This window comes from Panicum virgatum, chromosome 4N (genome assembly GCF_016808335.1).
Source record: "Panicum virgatum strain AP13 chromosome 4N, P.virgatum_v5, whole genome shotgun sequence".
Classification (NCBI taxonomy): Eukaryota; Viridiplantae; Streptophyta; class Magnoliopsida; order Poales; family Poaceae; genus Panicum; species Panicum virgatum.
The window spans coordinates 11040783-11060973 of record NC_053148.1 but is presented as its reverse complement, the minus strand read 5'-3'; the positions used below and the strand labels follow the sequence as shown (position 1 = coordinate 11060973).

Sequence of the window (20191 nt, the reverse complement as noted above, 5' to 3'; positions counted from 1 at the left end):
CAGGTGCAATGGCCAAGTTGAAAGGGCCAACGGCTTGATCCTATAGGGGCTCAAAGTCAGAATTTTCTATCCGATCGAAAAGTATGGTGCAAAGTGGCTCCAAGAACTACCCAGAGTAGTTTGGGGACTCTGCACACAGAGAAGCCGGGCTACCGGTTATTCGCCATTTTTCATGGTGTATGGTTCTGAAGTAGTCTTGCCATCGGACATAGCTTTTGGTGCTCCGCGTATCCAGAACTACGACGAAAACGAAGCCAAAGCGACTCGATGCACCGACATCGACTCAACAGAGGAGCACCGCTTGACGGCCTCCACTCAGCATGTGAGATATGAGTAGCAGCTCCGGCGCTATCATGATCGCAACGTCCACGAGCGCGACTTCAACGTCGGCGACCTGGTTCTGCGACGAATTCAGTCGACCACCAGCGCTCACAAGCTGTCTTCCCCATGGGAAGACCCCTTTGTAGTCAGTGGGATAGTGGTTCCCGGAACCTACCACCTACAGAGGCCAGACGGTACAGATGTGGGCAACCCATGGAATATCGAGCACCTGCGCCGCTTCTATCCGTAGAAGCATAGAAAATGGAAAGCTATGTACCTATCCACTCATTTAATAAAGTTTGTTGCATTTTACATGTTGCATTCTACTCGTTTTCGTTCTTCACCGAGTCGTTTTCAACACGCTCGGGGGCTGCGTCTCGGCCACCCGGCCAGCCCCCACTCGGAGTCCGACCAGTCGGACAGGAACAACCCAGTTCGACTTTCCTGAACACAGCCGAGTACGTCCAGGAACCTCTCTGTGTCACCCTAACTAACCGCGCACATTGATGATATGCTCTCAAGCGCTAACAAAAGGGCTCATAGATCGCTTTCCACCTACTCGGCAAATTCAGAAAAGAACTCGACTGCGTGCATAACTTAACATGAAATAAAATTAAAACATTATTTACATAAATATTGTTTTTTGCTGGTCCACTCTGACCAACTCTCCTTGCAGCAAAATAAACAAAAGAAATTCCTGGAGACCGGCAGCCTACAGCTCGGCCACGATGCGCTCGGCGATCTCCAGGACAGCGGCGTGGTTGGCCTCCCACTCTGCATCAGAGCAGTCTTCGGGGACGCCGTCTCCCACCGGACCCAGATCCGCTTCCGGGAGGTGGGTCTTCACCAGACCCAGGGTATGCAGCACGGCATCCTTGTTAGCTCTCCTGATGAAGGCCTCCAGTCGGCCGCGGGATGCCTCCAGCCTCTCAGACAGGCTCTCGGCAGCCGCCACGCCCTCGGGCTCGAATGCCCCAAACAGTGCCTCTAGCGGCCTGCTCAGGTGATCCAACGTCGCCCGGCCCTATGCCGCCTATTCCTCCGCTTCTGCAAAAAGAAACCGGCTGGGTCAGCCCAAGCCGGACAAACAACAGAAAGCACATAGCAGTATGATTTTTGGATTGTACCACACCGAGCCTGCTGCTCCAGGCGAAGCTTCTCCTCGGTGGCAGCCTCCCACGCCTCAGCCACCTCCCGGAGCTTCTGCAGCTCCTTGTTGGCCTTGGTGCAGGCCTCCAGCTCTAAAACAAAAGCAAGTCAGAGACAAAACAGTGCGAAAAGGACTCGGCAGACATCGATCCGACTCCTTACCGAGCTTCTCCTTGCACAAAGCATCCTCGGCCTTCACCTTGTCGGCCTCTAACTGGCGGTCCCGCGCCTCCAGCTCGGCCACCCTGGCCTCGAGCTCCGCCACCCGACCGATGGCAGTGCTCCCCTCGGCCAGCTCCTGGGCGGCCTGCTCCGATAGCTCCACCAGAGCCTGAAGAACAACTACGCATTACAAGACAACGCCTACAAGAACAAGTCGGCTTCACAAACAGAGAGAGGCAAGAGACTCACCACGACCAGTCCCTGGGCGAGCTTGGCGGACGCCACGAGCTTGCCGGAGACCATGCCGTCAACCTCCTCGTCCTCGCCCTCGCCCTCCTCGGCCTCCTCCTTGTCCGGCGGGGTCCTGACCCCCTCGGTGGGCTTGGCCCGGGTCCTCTCTGCCTCGATGGGTGGGACCTCCATGGTCCTGACCACCTCGATGGCTGGGACCTCGAGGGCCTCGACCTCAACATCCGCCGCCCCTTTGTCACGGGGCGGATCCTGCATCACCACGTCCTGGAGAAGAGGGGAGACCCTGTTGCTAGCCTCCTCCTCCTGCTTCTTCTTCTCATCCTCACGGTGGGCGCGGCTCTTCGCTGGACTAGCCCGCGGTGAGGTCAGCATTGCGGCATCTCTGGAGCCGCCCTCGTTGGACGACTCCTCCGCCTTCCTCTTGGCGCCACTGAGCGACGCCCTCCTACACCAAAGACAAGGGCACTCAGCACAGCTCCAAGAACAAAAATCAAGCAAGAACAAGGATCAAGATTCAAGAACTTACTCGCCGCTGCGATGCAGCGGGAACTTTAGCTTCAGCGGCGCGGCCGGCGGAGCCCCAGAGCCGGCGCGCGGGGGCATCACTTCCCCGCGCAACTGCCCCAGCACCTGGGCCGCCTCCTTCTCGGCTCAGGGGCTGGCCGATGCCGACCCCACATCAGTAGTGGACGGGGGCGCCGATGCCACCCCCCCGGACCTTGCTCGTCCCCTTTCGGGTCGAGTTCCTCAGCGTCTGCTATGCCGCCGCCAACCCCGCCTTCGACAGCGGGATCTTCTTGATGGTGCGACATGTCTATCTCCTCAGAGCGGCCGATGGTGACGGCCCCGAGGCTCCGGTGATCTCCACCTCCGGCTCAGTCCCAATGGAGGAGTCGGAGGAGAACTCGGCCTCCTCCTCCGCCAGCTAGCGCAGCTCGGCGGGGGCAGCGGCATCCTTTCCAGGGTCCCCCTCAGGTAGAGGAGCGGGGGACCAGTACTCCAAGACCTTAGCCTGTAAAAGATCCGAGTTGTGTTACAACCCAACGGGTGCGCTCGTAAAAATAGAGCAAAAACAGAGGAAACAACTCGGAATGCATAAAACAACTCGGAAGATTCAAGAAAGCTTATGGCGTCGGTTGGCCGCTTCAGTCAGTGGGCTTTTGGGCAGCCCTTGTCCCGGATCTGTCCCGCCATGATGCGGGTGACCCGGTTCGCGATCTCCTCCCGGGGGACCTTGCGATCCTGCCCCCAGGTTGGGTCCCGATGACCCCAGTACTCGAAGGCCGGGTGGACCCTCTCCTGGATTGGCTGCGTGAGCCGTCTGCAGAAGAAGATGGCCACCGCGGCCCCCGTCAAACCTTGCGCCGACAAGTCGGCGATCTCCTTAAGGAGGCGCTCCACCTGCGCCATCTCCTCGGTGGTCGACGGCTCCTCCCAGCATGCCTTGTACTCTGGCACGCGGTCAGTACGCGCCGGGAGGCAGGGTGCCGGGTTCGCCACCACGAACCATTCCCGCGCCCACCCCTTGTTGGTGTCGCAGAGCTCGAAGTCGGGGTAGACGCTTCCCTGGCACAACGAGAAGGCGGCCCCGCCCACAACATTCCGGCGAATGTTGGACGGGTGCTCCTTGAGGTGGTACAGAGCCCGCCACAGATTGAAATGGGGGCAATCCCCAAGTACCCCTCGCAGAGGTGTATGAAGATGGCGATCTGAGCAATGGAGTTGGGCTTGAGATGAGTTACCTCGAGCCCGTAGAAATGAAGAAGCCTGCGGAAAAAGGCCCCCGCGGGCAACGTGAACCCTTCTCGTAGAAGGACTTGAACACGACCGTCTGGTTCGTGTCCTCCAACTAGAATTCCTCCCCGTAGCAGCACCGCCACCCAGAGATCTGCTTCTCCGGGAGGATGCCGCACTCCACCATGTCCTGGTTGTCGCTCTCTTGGAGCGGGCACTTCTGCCAGGACGACGATGGCGGCGGGGCCTCTCCGGAGCTCCCCGAGGTCGAAGACGCAGATGCGGCGGGCGAGGCGGCCATGGCGATAGCGGCGAAACTCGGGCGAGGAGAGGAAATCGCGAGGAAGATGAAAGCCGAGAGCTCTGGAAACTCGCCGAGTTAGCTAAGGCAGTGGAAAGTTCTGGAGCGCTCGGGAACAGGGTGGCTGCTCTGCGCCGCCTCCCCTGTTTAAATATTGGAGGCCCCACAACGGGGAGATCCGAAATCAGCGGCCGAATCGGATCGGGCCAGCGATCTCACGGCAGATGAAGCGGGACAAACGGTAACTTTCTTTTTACCGTTGCCTCTGACAACCCCGCTCCTCTGTCAGCCGCGACAGATCCTCGCAGAGAAGTAACGGTTGGATTTTCACCTTAATGCGAATATGCTCCGAATATTCCTGTGAATGACCCGGTGCGTCTCTGTGACTCCGCCAGCGACCCTGCTCGGGGGCTGGGTGCCACCTACGAGCGTGTCTCTGTGACCCAGCCAGGGTCTCAGGGCCCGGACGCCGTGACGACTCGGCATGTCTCCGTGACTCCGCCAGCGACCCTGCTCGGGGGCTGGGCGCCACCTACGACCCAGCGTGTCTCCGTGACCCAGCCAGAGCCTCAGGGCCTGGACGCCGTGACAACTTGGTGCGTCTCCGTGACTCCGCCAGCGACCCTGTTTGGGGGCTGGGCGCCACCTACGACCCAGCGTGTCTCCATGACCCAGCCAGGGCCTCAGGGCCCGGACGCCGTGACGACCCGGCGCGTCTCTGTGACTCCGCCAGTGACCCTGCTCGGGGGCTGGGTGCCACCTATGACCCAGTGTGTCTCCGTGACCCAGCCAGGGCCTTAGGGCCCGGACGCCGTGATGACTTGGCACGTCTCCGTGACTCCGCCAGCGACCCTGCTCGGGGGCTGGGCGCCACCTACGACTCGGCGTGTTTCAGTGACTCAGCCAGGGCCTCAGGGCCGGACGCCGTGACTACTCGGTGAGTCTCCGTGACTCAGCTAAGGCCTCAGGGCCCAGACGTTTGGACTACTCGGGAAGTCTCAGTGACTTAACCCAGGGCTTTAGGGGCGGGGTAACCGAGTCGGGTTCAGTCACCGTGGCAATCTCAAGGTGGATACCCTTAGGGGATCAGTGTAACAAGAACATTGGCTGGACACTCAAGCATTTGGACAGACAAGAGTTAAAGATTATTTCTTTGACCCTCGAAAAGCTTCTCCAAAACCTTCCGAGGCTCGAGGGCTACACCCAACGGGTGCGCCCAGGGGCGCATCCCGTTCTGGATCTACAACAACGACGGACATTCTTAATGAGCACTGAAGGACTTCGTTCAGTACGACAAGGTTCAACTCGGCCCTCCGACGCTCGGGGGCTTGACGGAGGTAGATCTATGTACCTCCCTGCCGAGTGGGGTCCCTGAATCCGAGAGACTACCCTGCTCAGTGACTCGGCTACGACTACTCGGCGTGCAGGACTCGGCTGTGCGCAGATGGGATCCCCAGTGGATTAGGATGAGAGGTTCTAGCTAGAAGCCCGGATATCTAGGGATCATAACCGACCTCCTTCCTTGTAAAACAACCCGAGCATATCATTCCTTGTACCCCTACGGCTCCTAGTCTATATAAAGGAGACGTAGGCCGACCCATAGGGAGACTCTTCTTTTTTCGCAGCATTCCACAATCCCTAATACAACCCCAAACACAGGACGTAGGGTATTACGCACATCGCGGCCCGAACCTGTCTAAGTCCCTGCATCTTCGTGTTACCATCGAGCTCTTGGTCCTGAGATCCCTATCCTGAAACTCTACCGCCGGGTACACCCCTGGTGGACTGGCCGGAATAGCAATCCGACATATATCAATTTGTACTCAGTTTTTTTTGCTGTGTAACATATGATGACCTTGAGCTTCTGTTGTATACTTAAATTTGTTATGGTCGTCAACAAACCATGTGAGACATCCATGCCCAAACAACAACTCAGTTGTGATCATAAGATGATTGGGCTAGGTGTCTCACATGGTTTCATGACTGCTATAAACCCCTTTTTGCCACTACCTGTGATGTTTCTTTACCTTCAAGCTCAAGGTCAAATGAAATGCAACATATCTTAGGCAAAATTTAAATTTATTATTTTTGGAATCGTGATTGTTATCGTGCCATTGGTTTTGGGAACCTCACTGTGCCAGGAGAGGTGCTGGTAAAATTGTTCTCTAACACTATATTGTTTTTTTTGTAGGAATCGGTCACCACCGCCACTTGGTTCTCGCAGCCTTCCTCCGTCACAGCTAGGTGAGAGGCATATTCGACCTTGAATCCGTATTATATTTCTAGATGTCGTAACCTAGTTAGACATCTCCCGTTCGAAAGGGATACGATTGGAAATATGCATATCTTTGCATATGTATGATTGCATCTGTTTCGAATTGTCCACATTTTTTGGACAGCCCGAGTATGTGTAGATGGGTTTAGTTTGCAAGGTATGCTTTGATCCGAGACACTTTTGGCATCGCCTCCCTGTTGTTCTCCGAATACACAATCTCCTTGTCAGGACATGTATTGGGAGAACAGCGGGGAGGTGCTGCCGAAATTTGTCTCGGATAGGAGTAGAGCATAGAAACTAACCCCATCTACACATCTCGGGTGGGATTAGGATCTATCTTCACCCATTAGAGCATGATAGATATCGTGTGGATGCAGTTGATTTATATGTCTCGGTAATATGCTAAAGCTAGGATGGATGACCGTGAGTGGATGTACACGGGCTGGTTCGGTAAATGTGATTGGACGGATGAATTCGTTCAGAAGGTTGAAGATTTTCTGAAAAAAGCTTTTGAGCAAGGACAAAGTAAAGCTTCGTGTCCTTGCCGTCAGTGTGCAAACAAGATTTTCTTATTATGTCAAGTTTATTGTGCTTCTCTTTGTAATTATGTTTTGTTTATATGTACTGATTGGTTTCTTATTTTTTATTGCATGTAATTGAACAAAGATGGTTGGTGGCGGCCTTCAGCGAGCGTGCGCGTCAACGTTTAGAAGAATGATGCCAAGATCCCAGAGGTCTGTCGTTAGGGGTCGAGGAAAGGGTGGACCCAAGGGTCGAGGGAGGGGTCGACCACGGCGGCGTGCTGAGGAGGAGGAGCAGCAGTACGAGCCGGAGGAGGAGGAGGAGGAGGATGACGACATCGTAGCTTCCACGGAGTCGTCTGGTGGTAAGGGGGAGGATGAGGAGGGGGAGGATGCGACAGAGGAGGACTCTACACCGGTTATCCAGTTGCAGGGTCCCTCGCGACTCCCGGACAGGCCGATTCCTCTTGCCCTACGGCCGTTGATTCGACCCTCTGGTCCACGGTAAGTAAATTTAGAAGTTATCACTATTTTTCATTTCATCACTTGAAAATCACAATCAACTTTAGATGTTACCACTACTAATATTTTATCTTAATTACTTTTGGCAGGAATTGGAAAATACTCAGTGGAGGTGCTCACAAGCGCAAGGTCAAGGGCATCCTGGGCACTTTGTGCAGGGATCACTTTCCGGACCTAGTCCACATTGGTGGAAGGTACGAGCCGGCCTGGACGTGGGAGCACTATGCACATGCCCCCGATCAGCTCGATCGGGATGGCAGGTGCTTCGACAACAAGGCAGAACGGGTCAAGGCCGAACTGTGGGTAAGTATTTCTCGCAATACACTTCTTAATACAGCGAATTCATTTGACATATTTTCTAAAAATTACTGGATATATCGTGGTTATATGCAGAATTTCTACAGGTGTGACGAGGGATACGAGGAAAGCGCATCGGTTACATCTCACAACCGATGCATCAAGCTTGTAAAGGACATGCACTACGAGGCGCAAGTCCAGTGCGTCATAAACTACGGTGCTATGTTCCTTAAGCAGAAGATCAAAAAAGAAGTTGCAAGAAATATGAAGCTGACCCGGGAGCAGTACTTACATGTACATTTAGAATTATACTTATATCAAGTGTGTTACTTATATTTCACTTTTCATATGTTATTCACTTTATCACATGTAGGTTCCTGCGTGGTGGTGCCATAATGATTCGATGTGCTGGGAACGCATCGTGGACAAGTGGTTCACACCCGAGTGGGAGGCCGCGCACAACGCTAGTCGAGAGCGGCGTTTACTTATGCCAGGGCCAGCACATCATCAAGGAAGCCTTAGCAATGAGGAATACAGAGCTAGATGGGTATGCATTTTCATTTCATTAATCTAACCCCATTCATGTATAATTTGTAAACAACTTTTTGTTTTGCAGTCCTCATCACATTCAAGCGCTGAGTGCTCCCAGTTCATGGGATGGGCTTTGGCTCACAAGGGCAAGGCGTCCGAGGTCACCTACAACCCGGACGATCCGCCCTCGGCGTACTCCAATCCCTCCGTCCACGCCCGCATCAATATGTACACAGAGGCAGGAAGACAGGTCCATGGGCCCGACTGGGATCCGAGTGCCCATGACCTTGACGGAGAGCTCATCATGAAGGTGGGAGGAGGGAAGAAGCATGGCCGGTACTTTATAGGCGAGGGCACCCTGGACACGGCCTCTACCCCCACTCTCGCCCAGGTTCGAGCCAGGACCACGAACAGTGGCCTGCCCATACACCCAAGGCTATCCGTGGCAGAGCTCCGAGTACAGGAACTTGAGGTAAATCTTGGTTTATTCATCGTTCATTCAATATGTATATAAATTTGATTTCCATTGCAACATTGCAATCAAAAAATATTATGTAGGCCCAGATGGCGGCACAAGCGGCGGCACACGAGGCGGCGATAGCTGAGGAGAGGAGGTTACGCAAGGAGGAGGCGAGGAGGGCACAGGCCAAGGTTCAGCAGTAGATGGCCTAGATGTACTCCTTCATTCAAGGTCTTTCGATTCAGATGGGTCAACAACTACCTCCGATGGTGTTCCCGCTGATTCCGGCTCCGACTCCGACTCCGGCAACTCCTCCTATGAGAAACTTGACAACCTTGGTTCTTTTATTTCAAATATTATAGACCTACAGAATGTACAGACTTAGACTCACTTTGACCTAGAGATTGTAGTTTACTAAATGTAGGTACTTCGATAAAATTTTGAATGTTTTAGATTGCAGTTTAAATAAAGTAGAGATATAGAGTCACTTATACAATTCTAAGAAATTCAAAATGTTTTAGATTATAACTTTATCAAACTTTATAACTTTAGAGTCCTAAATGCAATATATACTTTGTTTTGCAGAATCAATCGGCGGCGTCGAATACGCCTGAGTTGTCGCCGGGGATGTCACCGACGTTCCCCGGACAGCAGCCATTCGCACCGCCGTTTGGGCCTCCGCCGTTTGCCCCTCCTCAGTTCGGCCCTCCTCCGTCAGGCCCTCCTCCGTTCGACCAACCTCCGTCGTAGAAGAACTTGAAAACTTGTGAACTTATAGTGATGTCTGTGATATATTTCGAACTTGAGAACTTGAGAACTCGAGAACTTGTAGTGATGTCAGGCACTGCATTTGAGCTTTGTTATGATATATTTATGATGTCTGTGATGTGTGTTGTCAATTATAAATATTATATGTGATATTTGTTTGTACGGGCACTTTTATACATCAAAAACAAAAAAAAATGATTTTCTTAGGCACACGGCAAAGTGGTATTCCTGGGACATCTGTACACAGCTTCGCTGTGTGCCCAGGGCCTGGCACACGGCAAAGCAGCGGCCAGCGCCGTCCGTCCCCATCCCGTCTCCGTCCCCATCCCGTCTCCGTCCGCGCCGTCTGATGCTTTTATCGCCGTATGCCTAGGAAAACACACGGCAAAGAGCTTTGCCGTGTGCCCGATATACAGCACACAACAAAGCCAGCTTTGCGTCGCACCTAGTCGCCGTCGGAGTGTTGCCGTCGGCCGCGCACGGCAAAGCTTTTTTCCGTGTGTTTTCGTAGCTTTGCGCAAATAGGCAGATCCCGGTAGTGAATGCTTGTGTGCCTGTCCGGGTGCTCAGTCACATTTTGGTAGGTCAACGTGATCTGTCAACCGTGAATCTTTGTGTGACAAGCAGACTGTTGTTGTGGAACAGGTTTCACATGGATGGCATGAGAACATCAACGAAATCATCCACATAATTACAGAAGATGCCCTCGGCACATGCTCCCTCCATATTCAAACGTATATATGACGTTTAACAACCATGCTACGACGTTTAGGTTCAGAATCTTCAGATAAGTAGTTAATAATGCTCAAATAAAGATTTTTCAAAAGCCAGGCCTGCGACCGGAGGGCCAAAAGCCACAGCAACATCCATTCCATTTCCAACCAATATGAATGGTTCAAGACAAGATTAATGTCCCCAGCAAAAATTGAATATAGACAGTTGAACGGCTACACCAAAATTTTCTATACAAATGCTCTACCCGGATCTTATTCTTCGGCCTACTCAATAAAAAATTCTAAAAAAAAAGCGTTAATCATGTGTTAAATCGTCCAGAGGGAAACCGATGCCACCTAAAAGTAAATGTCTATCTCCCTTTCGCTCATCTCATATACATGATCCCGCGCCTCAGATAGAGCAACCTGTATTGACGCATGAACCTAATTAAATATGCTTTCCTACATAATCATTGCTAGATCAAAACAAACTAAACTAACCTGTCCAAATTTTGTGAAGAAGTTGTTTGCAAGATTTAATGATGTGACTGCCAGATCTTCATTAGCCTTAAGTGCTTGGGCCAATGCAAATGCTCCATCATCCTGTCCAGAACATAGAAAAATAAAGCTAAGTATATTGGACACCCAAAATGCCTTAAGAATGAATAAAAAACAATATGCTTGCTTACTCTAATCTCATTAAAGCCCAGGTCAAGTGAAGTCAGAGATTCATTGATTATCTTGAAACTTCGTGCCAAGCATATAGCACCCTTCAGGATAGGAACGTGTCAACAAGCAAAGCATGGATCATGTACCAAAGTGCAAGTTACAATTGGAAACACGATACGGATTGCACATACATCATCTCCAAGCCCATTCGCCCGCAAATCCAATGTTGACAATGTCGTGTTGTACTTCAGACAATCAGCAATGAACTCTGCACCTTGCACACCTATCTGCAGGATATGCAACTTTGCTGAAGAGGCAAGAACACCCAATGACCCAAATGGTAAAACTGCTCGTACAATTCTATTCAGTTCTGAGGATCACCTGGCACCAGCCAAGCTTAAGGGTTTGGATCTTCCCATGGAACTTGAGGACATCACACAAAGCCTTTACCCCATCTGATCCAATTGGATTATAGCTCAAATCCAACTACGATGCATATATTGATTTAGTCTTAGAACTTAATTTGTAGGAAAAAGTTGTCTGAATGATAAGATGACTTACTGTTGTCAGTACTGTGTTATCCTTCAATGTTTCTGCTATTGCACTAACCCCTTTGGAGTGAATGTTATTGCCACCCTGAAATATAAGAGGCTCCAGGGATTCAGCATGTATACATATCCTCTCTAACGTGGCTTAGGTCACACATGAAACACAGAATTATCAGGGCAACTTCAAAGAAGGTTTATTAACACCCCCCCCCCCCCCCCCCCCCAAAAAAAAAAAACAAAGTATCCTGCTTCCAAACAGGATCAGTTTAAGTGATGACATATGAAGAAAAAAAGTCGTGCCAATGACCAAAAAGCTGAACAATAATTTAAAGATCAAGTAGAGAGAGTAATATTCTACACATGGAATCGAGAAGCAACTTGAGCATAGTTTCCATATGTGAAATATAAGGTAAATAGAAAGTATGTGATATTCCGACTTTATGAGGGTTGCAGCAAAATAAATACTCACCAAATCTATGGTAGAAATTGTTTTGTTATCTTTCAGAGCCTCCGCAACCTTTTCAGCTCCCTGGCGAAATTAATTTTAATCTATGTCAGAACTCAGAATGAACTTTAAACAAAATGCAGGAGTTTAAATGAGCGTGCTTATACATCAGCTACATGGGGAAACATGTGAGGAACCAGCAACACACATTTAACTTCCTCAAAAAAGGATCCTAGTTTACATCATGAAACAAGTTGTCTCATTTTTCTTAGAATCAGGAGCTCAAGAAAATATGGAAATACTGAAAAAGTGAAAATAACAGCCAATGCTCTGTGGGAGCACTATATGTGCTGAAGTCTATAAAACAACAAACAATAAAGCCCTAATCTGAAGTTGAATAATTACTGTACATTGTTAAATGGTCAAAGTTATGGTCAGTGATTAGGTTATACTTCTAGAACTGATCATATGACCATATGTGGACTACCCAATATTTTGGTCATTGGAATCATTCAAAGAGAAAACAATACAAGAAACAGTAATACCTCATCACTAATGTCGTTCATGTAGAGACTGAACCACAGTGAAGACTTTGTCTTTTTGATGAATTCGGCAACAGGACGTAAACCTTCCGAGTTAATGTTGTTGTTGCCAATATCCACAACTGCAATCTTCCCTATAATTCAGCCATGCATGCACATAATTAGGATTAAACAATCCACTAAGCACAAACTTGCTGATAGTTTGTTTAGCCAGAAAAAATGAAGCACCTTTGTGAGCACATAATGATGACATCAACTCACGTATTCCCTCATTCCCAATCCCATTACCATGCAAGTGAATTTCCTAAAAAAAGTATAATGCTTATATATCATAAACATGGAATTCAAGGGTCAAAAATCACTAGACATTAAAGAATACAAATGAGGAAAACGAAGGATATGAATAGGACTCTAAAAAATCCTACATAGAAATTATACAATTTAAATTAAGGTCCTAGACGGCTAGACATTCTTAATAAGCTGTTCCCTTTGCCCTTTGGTGATACACAGTATATTGGTACAAAAAAGAGTTCAACTGATCCTACCAATATTGTCACGGCACGACTTACAAACTATCTATATGTTTTTCTTCACCTGAGCATTTTTTTTACTAAACTGATCATGTGGCAAATCCTAGTATACAAGTTTGGTGACTATTTCGCTATTATGTGGGTTCCTTTATGGTTTACAATTATGTGTTTTGAAATCCACCCATATTGTGCCTGTTGCAGCAAATTGGTCCATACAAAATTTAGACAACCAGCCAAACCTGAAAAGTCCAAACTATTCTTACCCCTGTAGTAACCTAAGAGACAGGTCTACATAACTTGATATAAGCAAAGATGGAATGGGATCTGGTGCACTTCTAAGCATTTAAAAATTCACACAATATCTTGCATTATGACTATGTTGAAGGTCAGAAGTATATCAAGTGTTTCAAGTAGTACCCTCAAAGACTTGTTCCCTAAAACTCCTTGAGCTAGGCTGCATGCACCAAGCGGACCGCCATAGTTGCCACTATGATATATTGAATGAAGTGCACCATCAGGCACCAATTAGTCAGTAGTCATATAAAGTTTACTAATCATAAACAGTGCTCACAACATCATATGCACATTTAGAATGTATCATATGTGAGACCATTGGGTTGTCAGTAGTGACTAACTTGAGATACAAGCTCCGTATCGAATTATTCTCTAGAAGGGCTTCCGCAATACTTGCAAAACCCTGTTTCAAGGAAAAACAAAAGAAAAAAGTATCATAACCTTTTAAGGATTTAAGCATATGGTAATTCTTTTCCCTTTCGTATCCAAGTGCGCATTTTGTGGATGCTTGTACATACGCTGTATTCAATGGTATTGTTGCTGAGCTGTAGAATTCGTATTGATTTGTTCTTTTTCAGCATATTCGAAATTGCCTTAGCACCCTGAAAAGAAAAAAAAATCAATGTTACAATGTAAAAGGAGGAGGGAATGAGAAAGTGAGAGTGAGCGAGAGGGGGGACAAGCACCTCATCTCCAATATTAATACTGTTCAATAGGAGCTTCTGAATACCCACATTTTCAATCAATATATCTGAAAGACACTGTAAAAATTCATGAGTGTTACATTCAGTCAGGTGTAAAGAAAAAATATATTCAACTCAGTCTTGAAAACAAATCTACTATTTATTTATTTTTTATCATTTTGTGGACAATTTATGGTTTAACATGGCTACTTTCTCCAGCAAAACCATAAATACTGAAAATTTTGATGGCTAATGAAGCTTACTCCAGTTGGAAATTGAAAAAAAAGTAATCAAAAGGCAACTCTCATGATGACCCACAGGTACAGTGGCACAATGAGAGCACCCAACCAGCCAACCTTAGAAGAACATGTTAAGCAAGTATCAACAAAGTTATTTGTATATTAGGAGATGGAGATCAGATCATACTTCCTCTACTCACAACTCACAAATAAGTGGTGTTTTTGGGTTCTCTGAAGTCAACCAATTCAGATTTAGGTCACAAGTTACTTTTTATGTGTGAGTTTGTACTGGAAAGAAGTTTCATATATTATAACAAAATGAGTAGTCAAAGTTGTGTTTTGGATACCATGCAGGTATCAAAGATGTCAAATATTTGTGACTGGGAAGAGTTGATTTGCACAATAAATCATGCAAATTACAGAACAATAAATGGAATGTGGAAATCATAATATTGAGAAGACCTTAGCTCCTTCATCTCCAATGTCGTTTCCGGATAAATTTAGAGTTTTCAAAGCTGTATTTATCTGAAGAATTCCATCAAAGGCTTCTATTCCGACAGCTGTTATACCATTGCCAGAAAAGTCCACCTCTTCTGCACTCTGAAAATACACACACAGCTCACTCATTATCCTAAGTATTCAAATGAGACTAAGCTGCTAAAGCATGGAAACAACTAGGTATGCAAATATGCATATAGAGTGCACCCGAACATTGCATGAGATCTCTGACCTTGTTATAGGCTAAGCTTTCTGCTAGAAAAAATAGACCCTCATCTCCAAACTGGCGGCCTGTCAAGAAAGTGAGATGTAATTATTACTCCATATATGTTGGAGCTTTAACCCAACATTTCAGATCAATGCATTCAACTTTAGTTCCCTTGAGTTACCTGCCATGTTAACAGTTTTCAAAGTCCGTAGTTCTTTGTAGAACTTGTTGAGATTTTTCCGCGACTCCTTTTCAGCACTGAGGGTAGAAGTTGCCAAATTGGAACCAGCAGCAAAGGACCACATGATCCCAGAAGGCGCAGATTCTCCAGAATTCTGGTCTTTTTTCTTCCCCGGAAGGATATTCCGAACCACCTTCCATATGACTGTCCTCTGAAACTGAGAATTAGTAACCATTCTACACACAAATGCTGAAGCCTACAATATCAAGGAATGAACACATCTTAAACGTATGGCATGATATGTTCAACTATGTGCAAAACTAATGTTACAACATGACATATGTTTTCGAATTTAATCTTCTCCTTTTCAATAAAGTGGATTTATTCTTTTTCCAAAATTAAAGGACTTGATTAAATACAGAACTGATATACTCTTATTCATTTGATTAGCCAATACTCCCTCCATCCTGAAATATAAGGCATTTTGAGCTGTCCTAAGTCAAATAGCCTAAGTTTGACCAATTTTTTAGAGAAGAATACTAACATCTAGCACATCAAATAAGTAAATTATAAAAATATATTTCATAATGTATCTAATATTCTTAATTGATATTCAAAATATTATTACTCTTTTCTATAAGTTTCTTCAAAATAAACAGTTTAACTTAGAACGAACCAAAATACCTTACATTTAATGACAGAGAAAGTATTTTTCTCTTCATTCATTAACACACATCTCACATTTATTTTTGGAAAGGAAACTACTCCGGTATCTCATCACGATCAGATACTTATTTTTGGAATTGAAACTATTCCAGTATGCCATCATCAAGGGAAAGGGACACGAGCGATTCTAATTAGAACAGGGAACCCAATGACGATGAACGGGGAGCGATTTACGAACGAGAGGAAAAAGTTAGGCCATACCAAAGCTCAGCACGAGCACCGTCCCCGCGGGGACGACGTAGGGCGCGACGGCCCTCGCGGCCGCCGCCGCGGGGGGCACGGCCGGCTCCCCCTGCGCCTCGCGGTAGTCCCTCCTGTGCGCGCCCCCGCGGGCGACCCCGGGGGGCCTGTCGTCGAACGCCTCGCGCGCGGCGCGCGGCACCGCCACGCCCAGCCGGCGGGCGAAGCGCGCCAGCGGCGGGAGTGGCGGCGGCGCGGGAGGCTTCGCGCGGAACGACGCGTGGCGCCGGCGGGCGGTGGGGAAGGGCGGCGGGAGGAAGGGGCGCAGGGGGCGCAGGGAGGGGAGGAGGAGGGAGGACTCCATTGGACGCGGCGGCTGGGGCGTCGGAGGAGGAGATGGGGGAGGAGGATGAGGGAGGCGGCGGGTTTTTGGGAGGGGAGGGCTTTTGATGTGGGGAAGGCAGGTAAGGTTGTGGATCATGTCGGGCCGGGTTTGGATTTTACTGATGTTACTTTGCACGCCGCCACGTGTCTATTATGAACCTCATGAAATTAGTAGAGGTGGGTATTTCAAAAAAAAAATAGTAGAGGTGCTGGAGATGGAGTGTTGCAAGATACTACTTTATACTTTATCAGCATTTCGCCTTACAAATCTCCTTGTTTCGTGTCTTCTTTATCTATGTGATGTGAGTAGATTTCGAACCAATGTTTGTCAAACTACAATTTTGTGTCAAAAATGTGGTTGGTGATCACGGGGTGACATAGTATTTTTATGTTATGCAGACTTTGCACGAGAGATGGGTGCGAAAAGATAAGAGAAAACCCCAGTATTATCTCATCGCCAGCAAAGAAGGCAACTCGGCAAGGCGGAAATAGCTACAGAAAAGAATATACGACTCATTGTTTAATTGGCCTAAGAAATTCAAGACAATCTCCATGTAGAGTGACTCCCTCCGTTTAGTTGAGCTATGGAACACTGGCGCAAAAAATGAATTCAAAGATGCACCCCCCCCCCCCACCCCAACCCCATAATATTTAGTTCAGATTTATATCGTTAAGCGTTTGATTTTTCGCTCCCGTAGCAACGCACGGGCATTTAACTAGTTCAGCTAAAAAAAAGTTTATAGAAAATTTCTGACGTGATTTGGAATTTGGAATTATAGGTATTTTAAAAATACTTATAATTTTAGATATTTTTAAACGATCTATAAATTGGAATTTGGAACGCAGTATATAACAAACACTTTATAGCACTATAAAACTAACGGCTACGCTTGATCATGGAAAAAAAAAGAAGAACGGTACTACCAGTGTCGTCCGGTCATAATTTTTATCGAACAGCCTGTCACAATATTAATAAATAACAGTTGCAAAATCAAAAATCAATGTTTTGCAACATCAAGAAAACATGTATACAAATGATTGTAACATCCGATTCAAGAATGGGAATTCCCACCGCAACATTAACATCATGTTTCGTACAACATCCGCTACGAAACATAAAAAAATAACAATTGCAACATCGATATTTATCTCTTGTGATATGTGTCGAGTGTCCGGTTGATGAACAGACATTGAACGCCTGAACCGTAGCATTGCCGAAAGAAGAATTGAAGTTGGGAAACATAAAGGCACGAATAGATCGTTTATTTTCATTTTATTTAAGCATACATGATGATCCTTTAATTTTGTGCACGAATCACAACCGCGGGATCATTGAATTCTTTCCGAAACGAATCGAATTCATATCCATTAATTTGGGAGTAAAGGTAGGATGAATGTCAACGCATGTAGGGATACATGTAGGGATGAAAAAGGTCAGGAATAGTCGGAAAAAAACCCTTAACCATTCCCGCTACTTCTTTTTTTTTGCCGAGAACGGGTGCGGGAGCGGGAAAGTCGAACAGGAAATCGAAATCGGTATTACGGGATATCTGAAACAGAATATTTCAATTGAGAATATATCGATTACGATTGCGAATTGCTAACTCAAAACGCAAACCTCGTCACATGTGATCACTTCAAATATTTCCTAAACGATAATGATATAAGTATATTGGCCAGTCAAAATTATTTACAAACGGAAGAACATAAATGAGAAAGAGAGTCGCTGCTCACACCCTGTAAAAGCATGCAGCAGAGCAACCTTGCTCCCTCTCATCGTTGTGGGCCAGCAGAGAGCCACTAATGGGCCGAAGACAAAGTGAGCACAGCAGCTTTCGCTGGGAACCGTTGGTCTGCTCTCTGCTGCTATGCTTCTGCCTTTATCTCATATCACCAACGTAAGAACAGCGAGAGGCACATATGCTCTATATAACAATGCTCTGGGGGCCGCTATTGCTGCTCACTCGCAACCATGGGAAAACTGGGAATGAAATATGGAAGTTTCGGTCAGGAAAAGGGTCCTCTTGTTTTCATTTCCGCTCCTACCCGGTTTCTTTTTTTTATAACAGTACTGGTATGTGCCTTTGCGTTGCTACGGATAATATAATAAATCTATATAATATCAACAAAATAATATTACCAACTTTGTGATCATTCTCCGTGTATAGGTCGTATTGTGATCATGCGAGATATTGATTGTTCGGGATCCGATTGGGATTACAATTGATTATCCGGAGTCCGATTATGATTATGATTGATTTGTCCAAGTTCTAATTAGGATTCCGATTGATGAAAGACTAATCCAACTCGCATACGGAATAAACTAAGGCTCATTGTCAACGATACAAGACGGACCAAACCAAAAATTTAGATGGAAAATTTACTCGCTTTAGTAATAAATATAGATATAAATATATGGGATACGATCTCAGTTGGTATGGGATCTTCTCATTCCTGCTTTCATCCCAATGGATCACGTGGCTGCCGCCCAACCTGCCGGCCGCGGTCCCGTACATCTGGGATCCGCTTCCACCGGCCAGCCGTCCTCATCCGATCAGTTCTGGGATCCGCTTCCGCCGGCCAGCCGTCGTCATCCGATCAGCCCTAAGGCCCCAGAGGGGCGGGGTTGCCGTTGAACATGTCGCACCGCCGGCGCACCTCCCCGTCCCGTCCCGTCTTGATGCCCTGCACGCCGAGCTTCACGATGGCGCGCGCGAAGTCGGCGAAGAAGGCCGTCTGGTTGGCGGCGTAGCGCTGCACGAATGGCCGCGTCCGGGGGTCGGTCCAGAGCGCCTGGTCCGTGCTGAGCAGGCCCAGCCCGCGCTGGAGGTTGACGAAGTACATGTTGTCGAACTTGCCGGGCGTCATGACGTCGTTGAACACCGCGATGGTCGGGTCCCGCTGGTAGTCCCTGCACGCGTCCTGCAGCGCCCTGGCGTAGGACGGGTTCATGGTCGGGTCGTGCGGCGGGGCCGCGCCGCCGCCGCCGCCCCCGCCCTTGGCCCGGCGGAAGATGCGGTCGGCGAACTCGTTGCAGTGCGCGAACCCCAGCGTGTGCGCGCCGGAGAGCGCGACGAGCTCCTGGGCCATGAACCCCTTGGCGGCGAACATGGCGATGAGGCGGGGCACGGTGGAGTTGGCGAGGGGCAGCTCGGCGTCGGGCGCGGCGGGGGACGAGGCGAGCGCGTCCTTGCGGCCCAGGCGGAGCGGGTAGGAGGGGCCCCCCGTCATGACGACGAGGTCCCGGGCCGCGATGGCGAGCACGTCGGCGCAGGACACGGCGCCGGGGCACTCGAGCTCGAGCGCCGTCTTGGCGCGCGTCACGGCCTCGAAGGCGTCCCCCGGGAGCGACCGGCTCTGCGCGGCGTCGCGCTCGGAGCGGGCGAACGCGGTAGGCGCCACCAGCACGGACGCGTCGCAGCCGCTGACGAAGCAGTCGTGGAAGAAGACGCGGAGCACCCCCGCGGCGGTGGTCGGGTGCGACAGCTGCTTCTGCGACACCACGTCCGTGACGATCCGCTCCGCGCGCGGGCACGTCTTGCTGTAGTAGTTGGGCACCAGCTTCGCCTCCGCCACCGTCGCCGCATCGACGGCGAGGAGCAGCAGGAGGAGGAGAGCCGGTGTATGCAGACGCCGGTGAGTGTCCATGGCCTCGTGGTGTGAGATTTTTCAGCGCACTGGGTCTGGGTGTGATCAGTGATCGCCTGAACTCCTGTTGGGATCTCTAAGACCTCAAGGGGCAGAAGGGTTCTTCGATGGAGGCCAATGGAGGGGAGCGAATGGAGGAGGGAGAGAACCGCGGGGAGTGGTTGTCGTAGCTGGTGTGCCTCGCATGTTAATCACTCATCACAGGAAAACTGAAGACGAGAACTTAAACCAAAAAGTGAGAGGTTTCATTAGGTGTTTACCAATCAGATCAGATCAGAGTGTAAACGGCAGGCCCTGCCGTTTACTTTCATTTAAGCTTCAGCTCTAGAGAACTTGATTGGTCTGATCGCGAGCGATCTCATTTCAGAGCTAGGAGAAATTTGTGGCAAATTTGGTATATATTTTGGGCA

The 20191-nt window shown here is 48.6% G+C and overlaps 2 protein-coding genes across 3 annotated transcripts; both read right to left on the bottom strand.

Moving 5' to 3' along the window:
• Nucleotides 1–10109: 10109 nt before the first annotated feature.
• Nucleotides 10110–16176, bottom strand: LOC120670461 (NLR family CARD domain-containing protein 3-like). Of its 2 annotated transcripts, XM_039950559.1 has the most exons (17): nt 15771–16171; nt 14844–15047; nt 14687–14745; nt 14419–14556; nt 13721–13795; nt 13553–13636; nt 13376–13437; nt 13158–13227; nt 12439–12514; nt 12214–12344; nt 11693–11752; nt 11237–11311; nt 11057–11161; nt 10867–10962; nt 10696–10776; nt 10508–10609; nt 10110–10432 (listed from the first exon to the last, which is right to left on the bottom strand). In XM_039950559.1, exons 1-17 carry the CDS (start codon nt 16111–16113, stop codon nt 10364–10366), a joined length of 1830 nt encoding a protein of 609 aa, XP_039806493.1. In that variant the 5' UTR covers nt 16114–16171; the 3' UTR covers nt 10110–10363. The 2 variants fall into 2 exon arrangements, with proteins under 2 accessions (XP_039806493.1, XP_039806494.1); XM_039950560.1 differs by lacking the exons at nt 10110–10432; nt 10508–10609; nt 10696–10776 and having other exon boundaries at nt 10867–10982; nt 15771–16176.
• Nucleotides 16177–18493: 2317 nt separating this feature from the next.
• Nucleotides 18494–19953, bottom strand: LOC120669909 (peroxidase 31-like). Its single transcript, XM_039949808.1, has one exon. The coding sequence runs from the start codon at nt 19779–19781 to the stop codon at nt 18738–18740; it is 1044 nt and encodes a 347-aa protein (XP_039805742.1). The 5' UTR covers nt 19782–19953; the 3' UTR covers nt 18494–18737.
• Between the last annotated feature and the right edge of the window lie 238 nt (nt 19954–20191).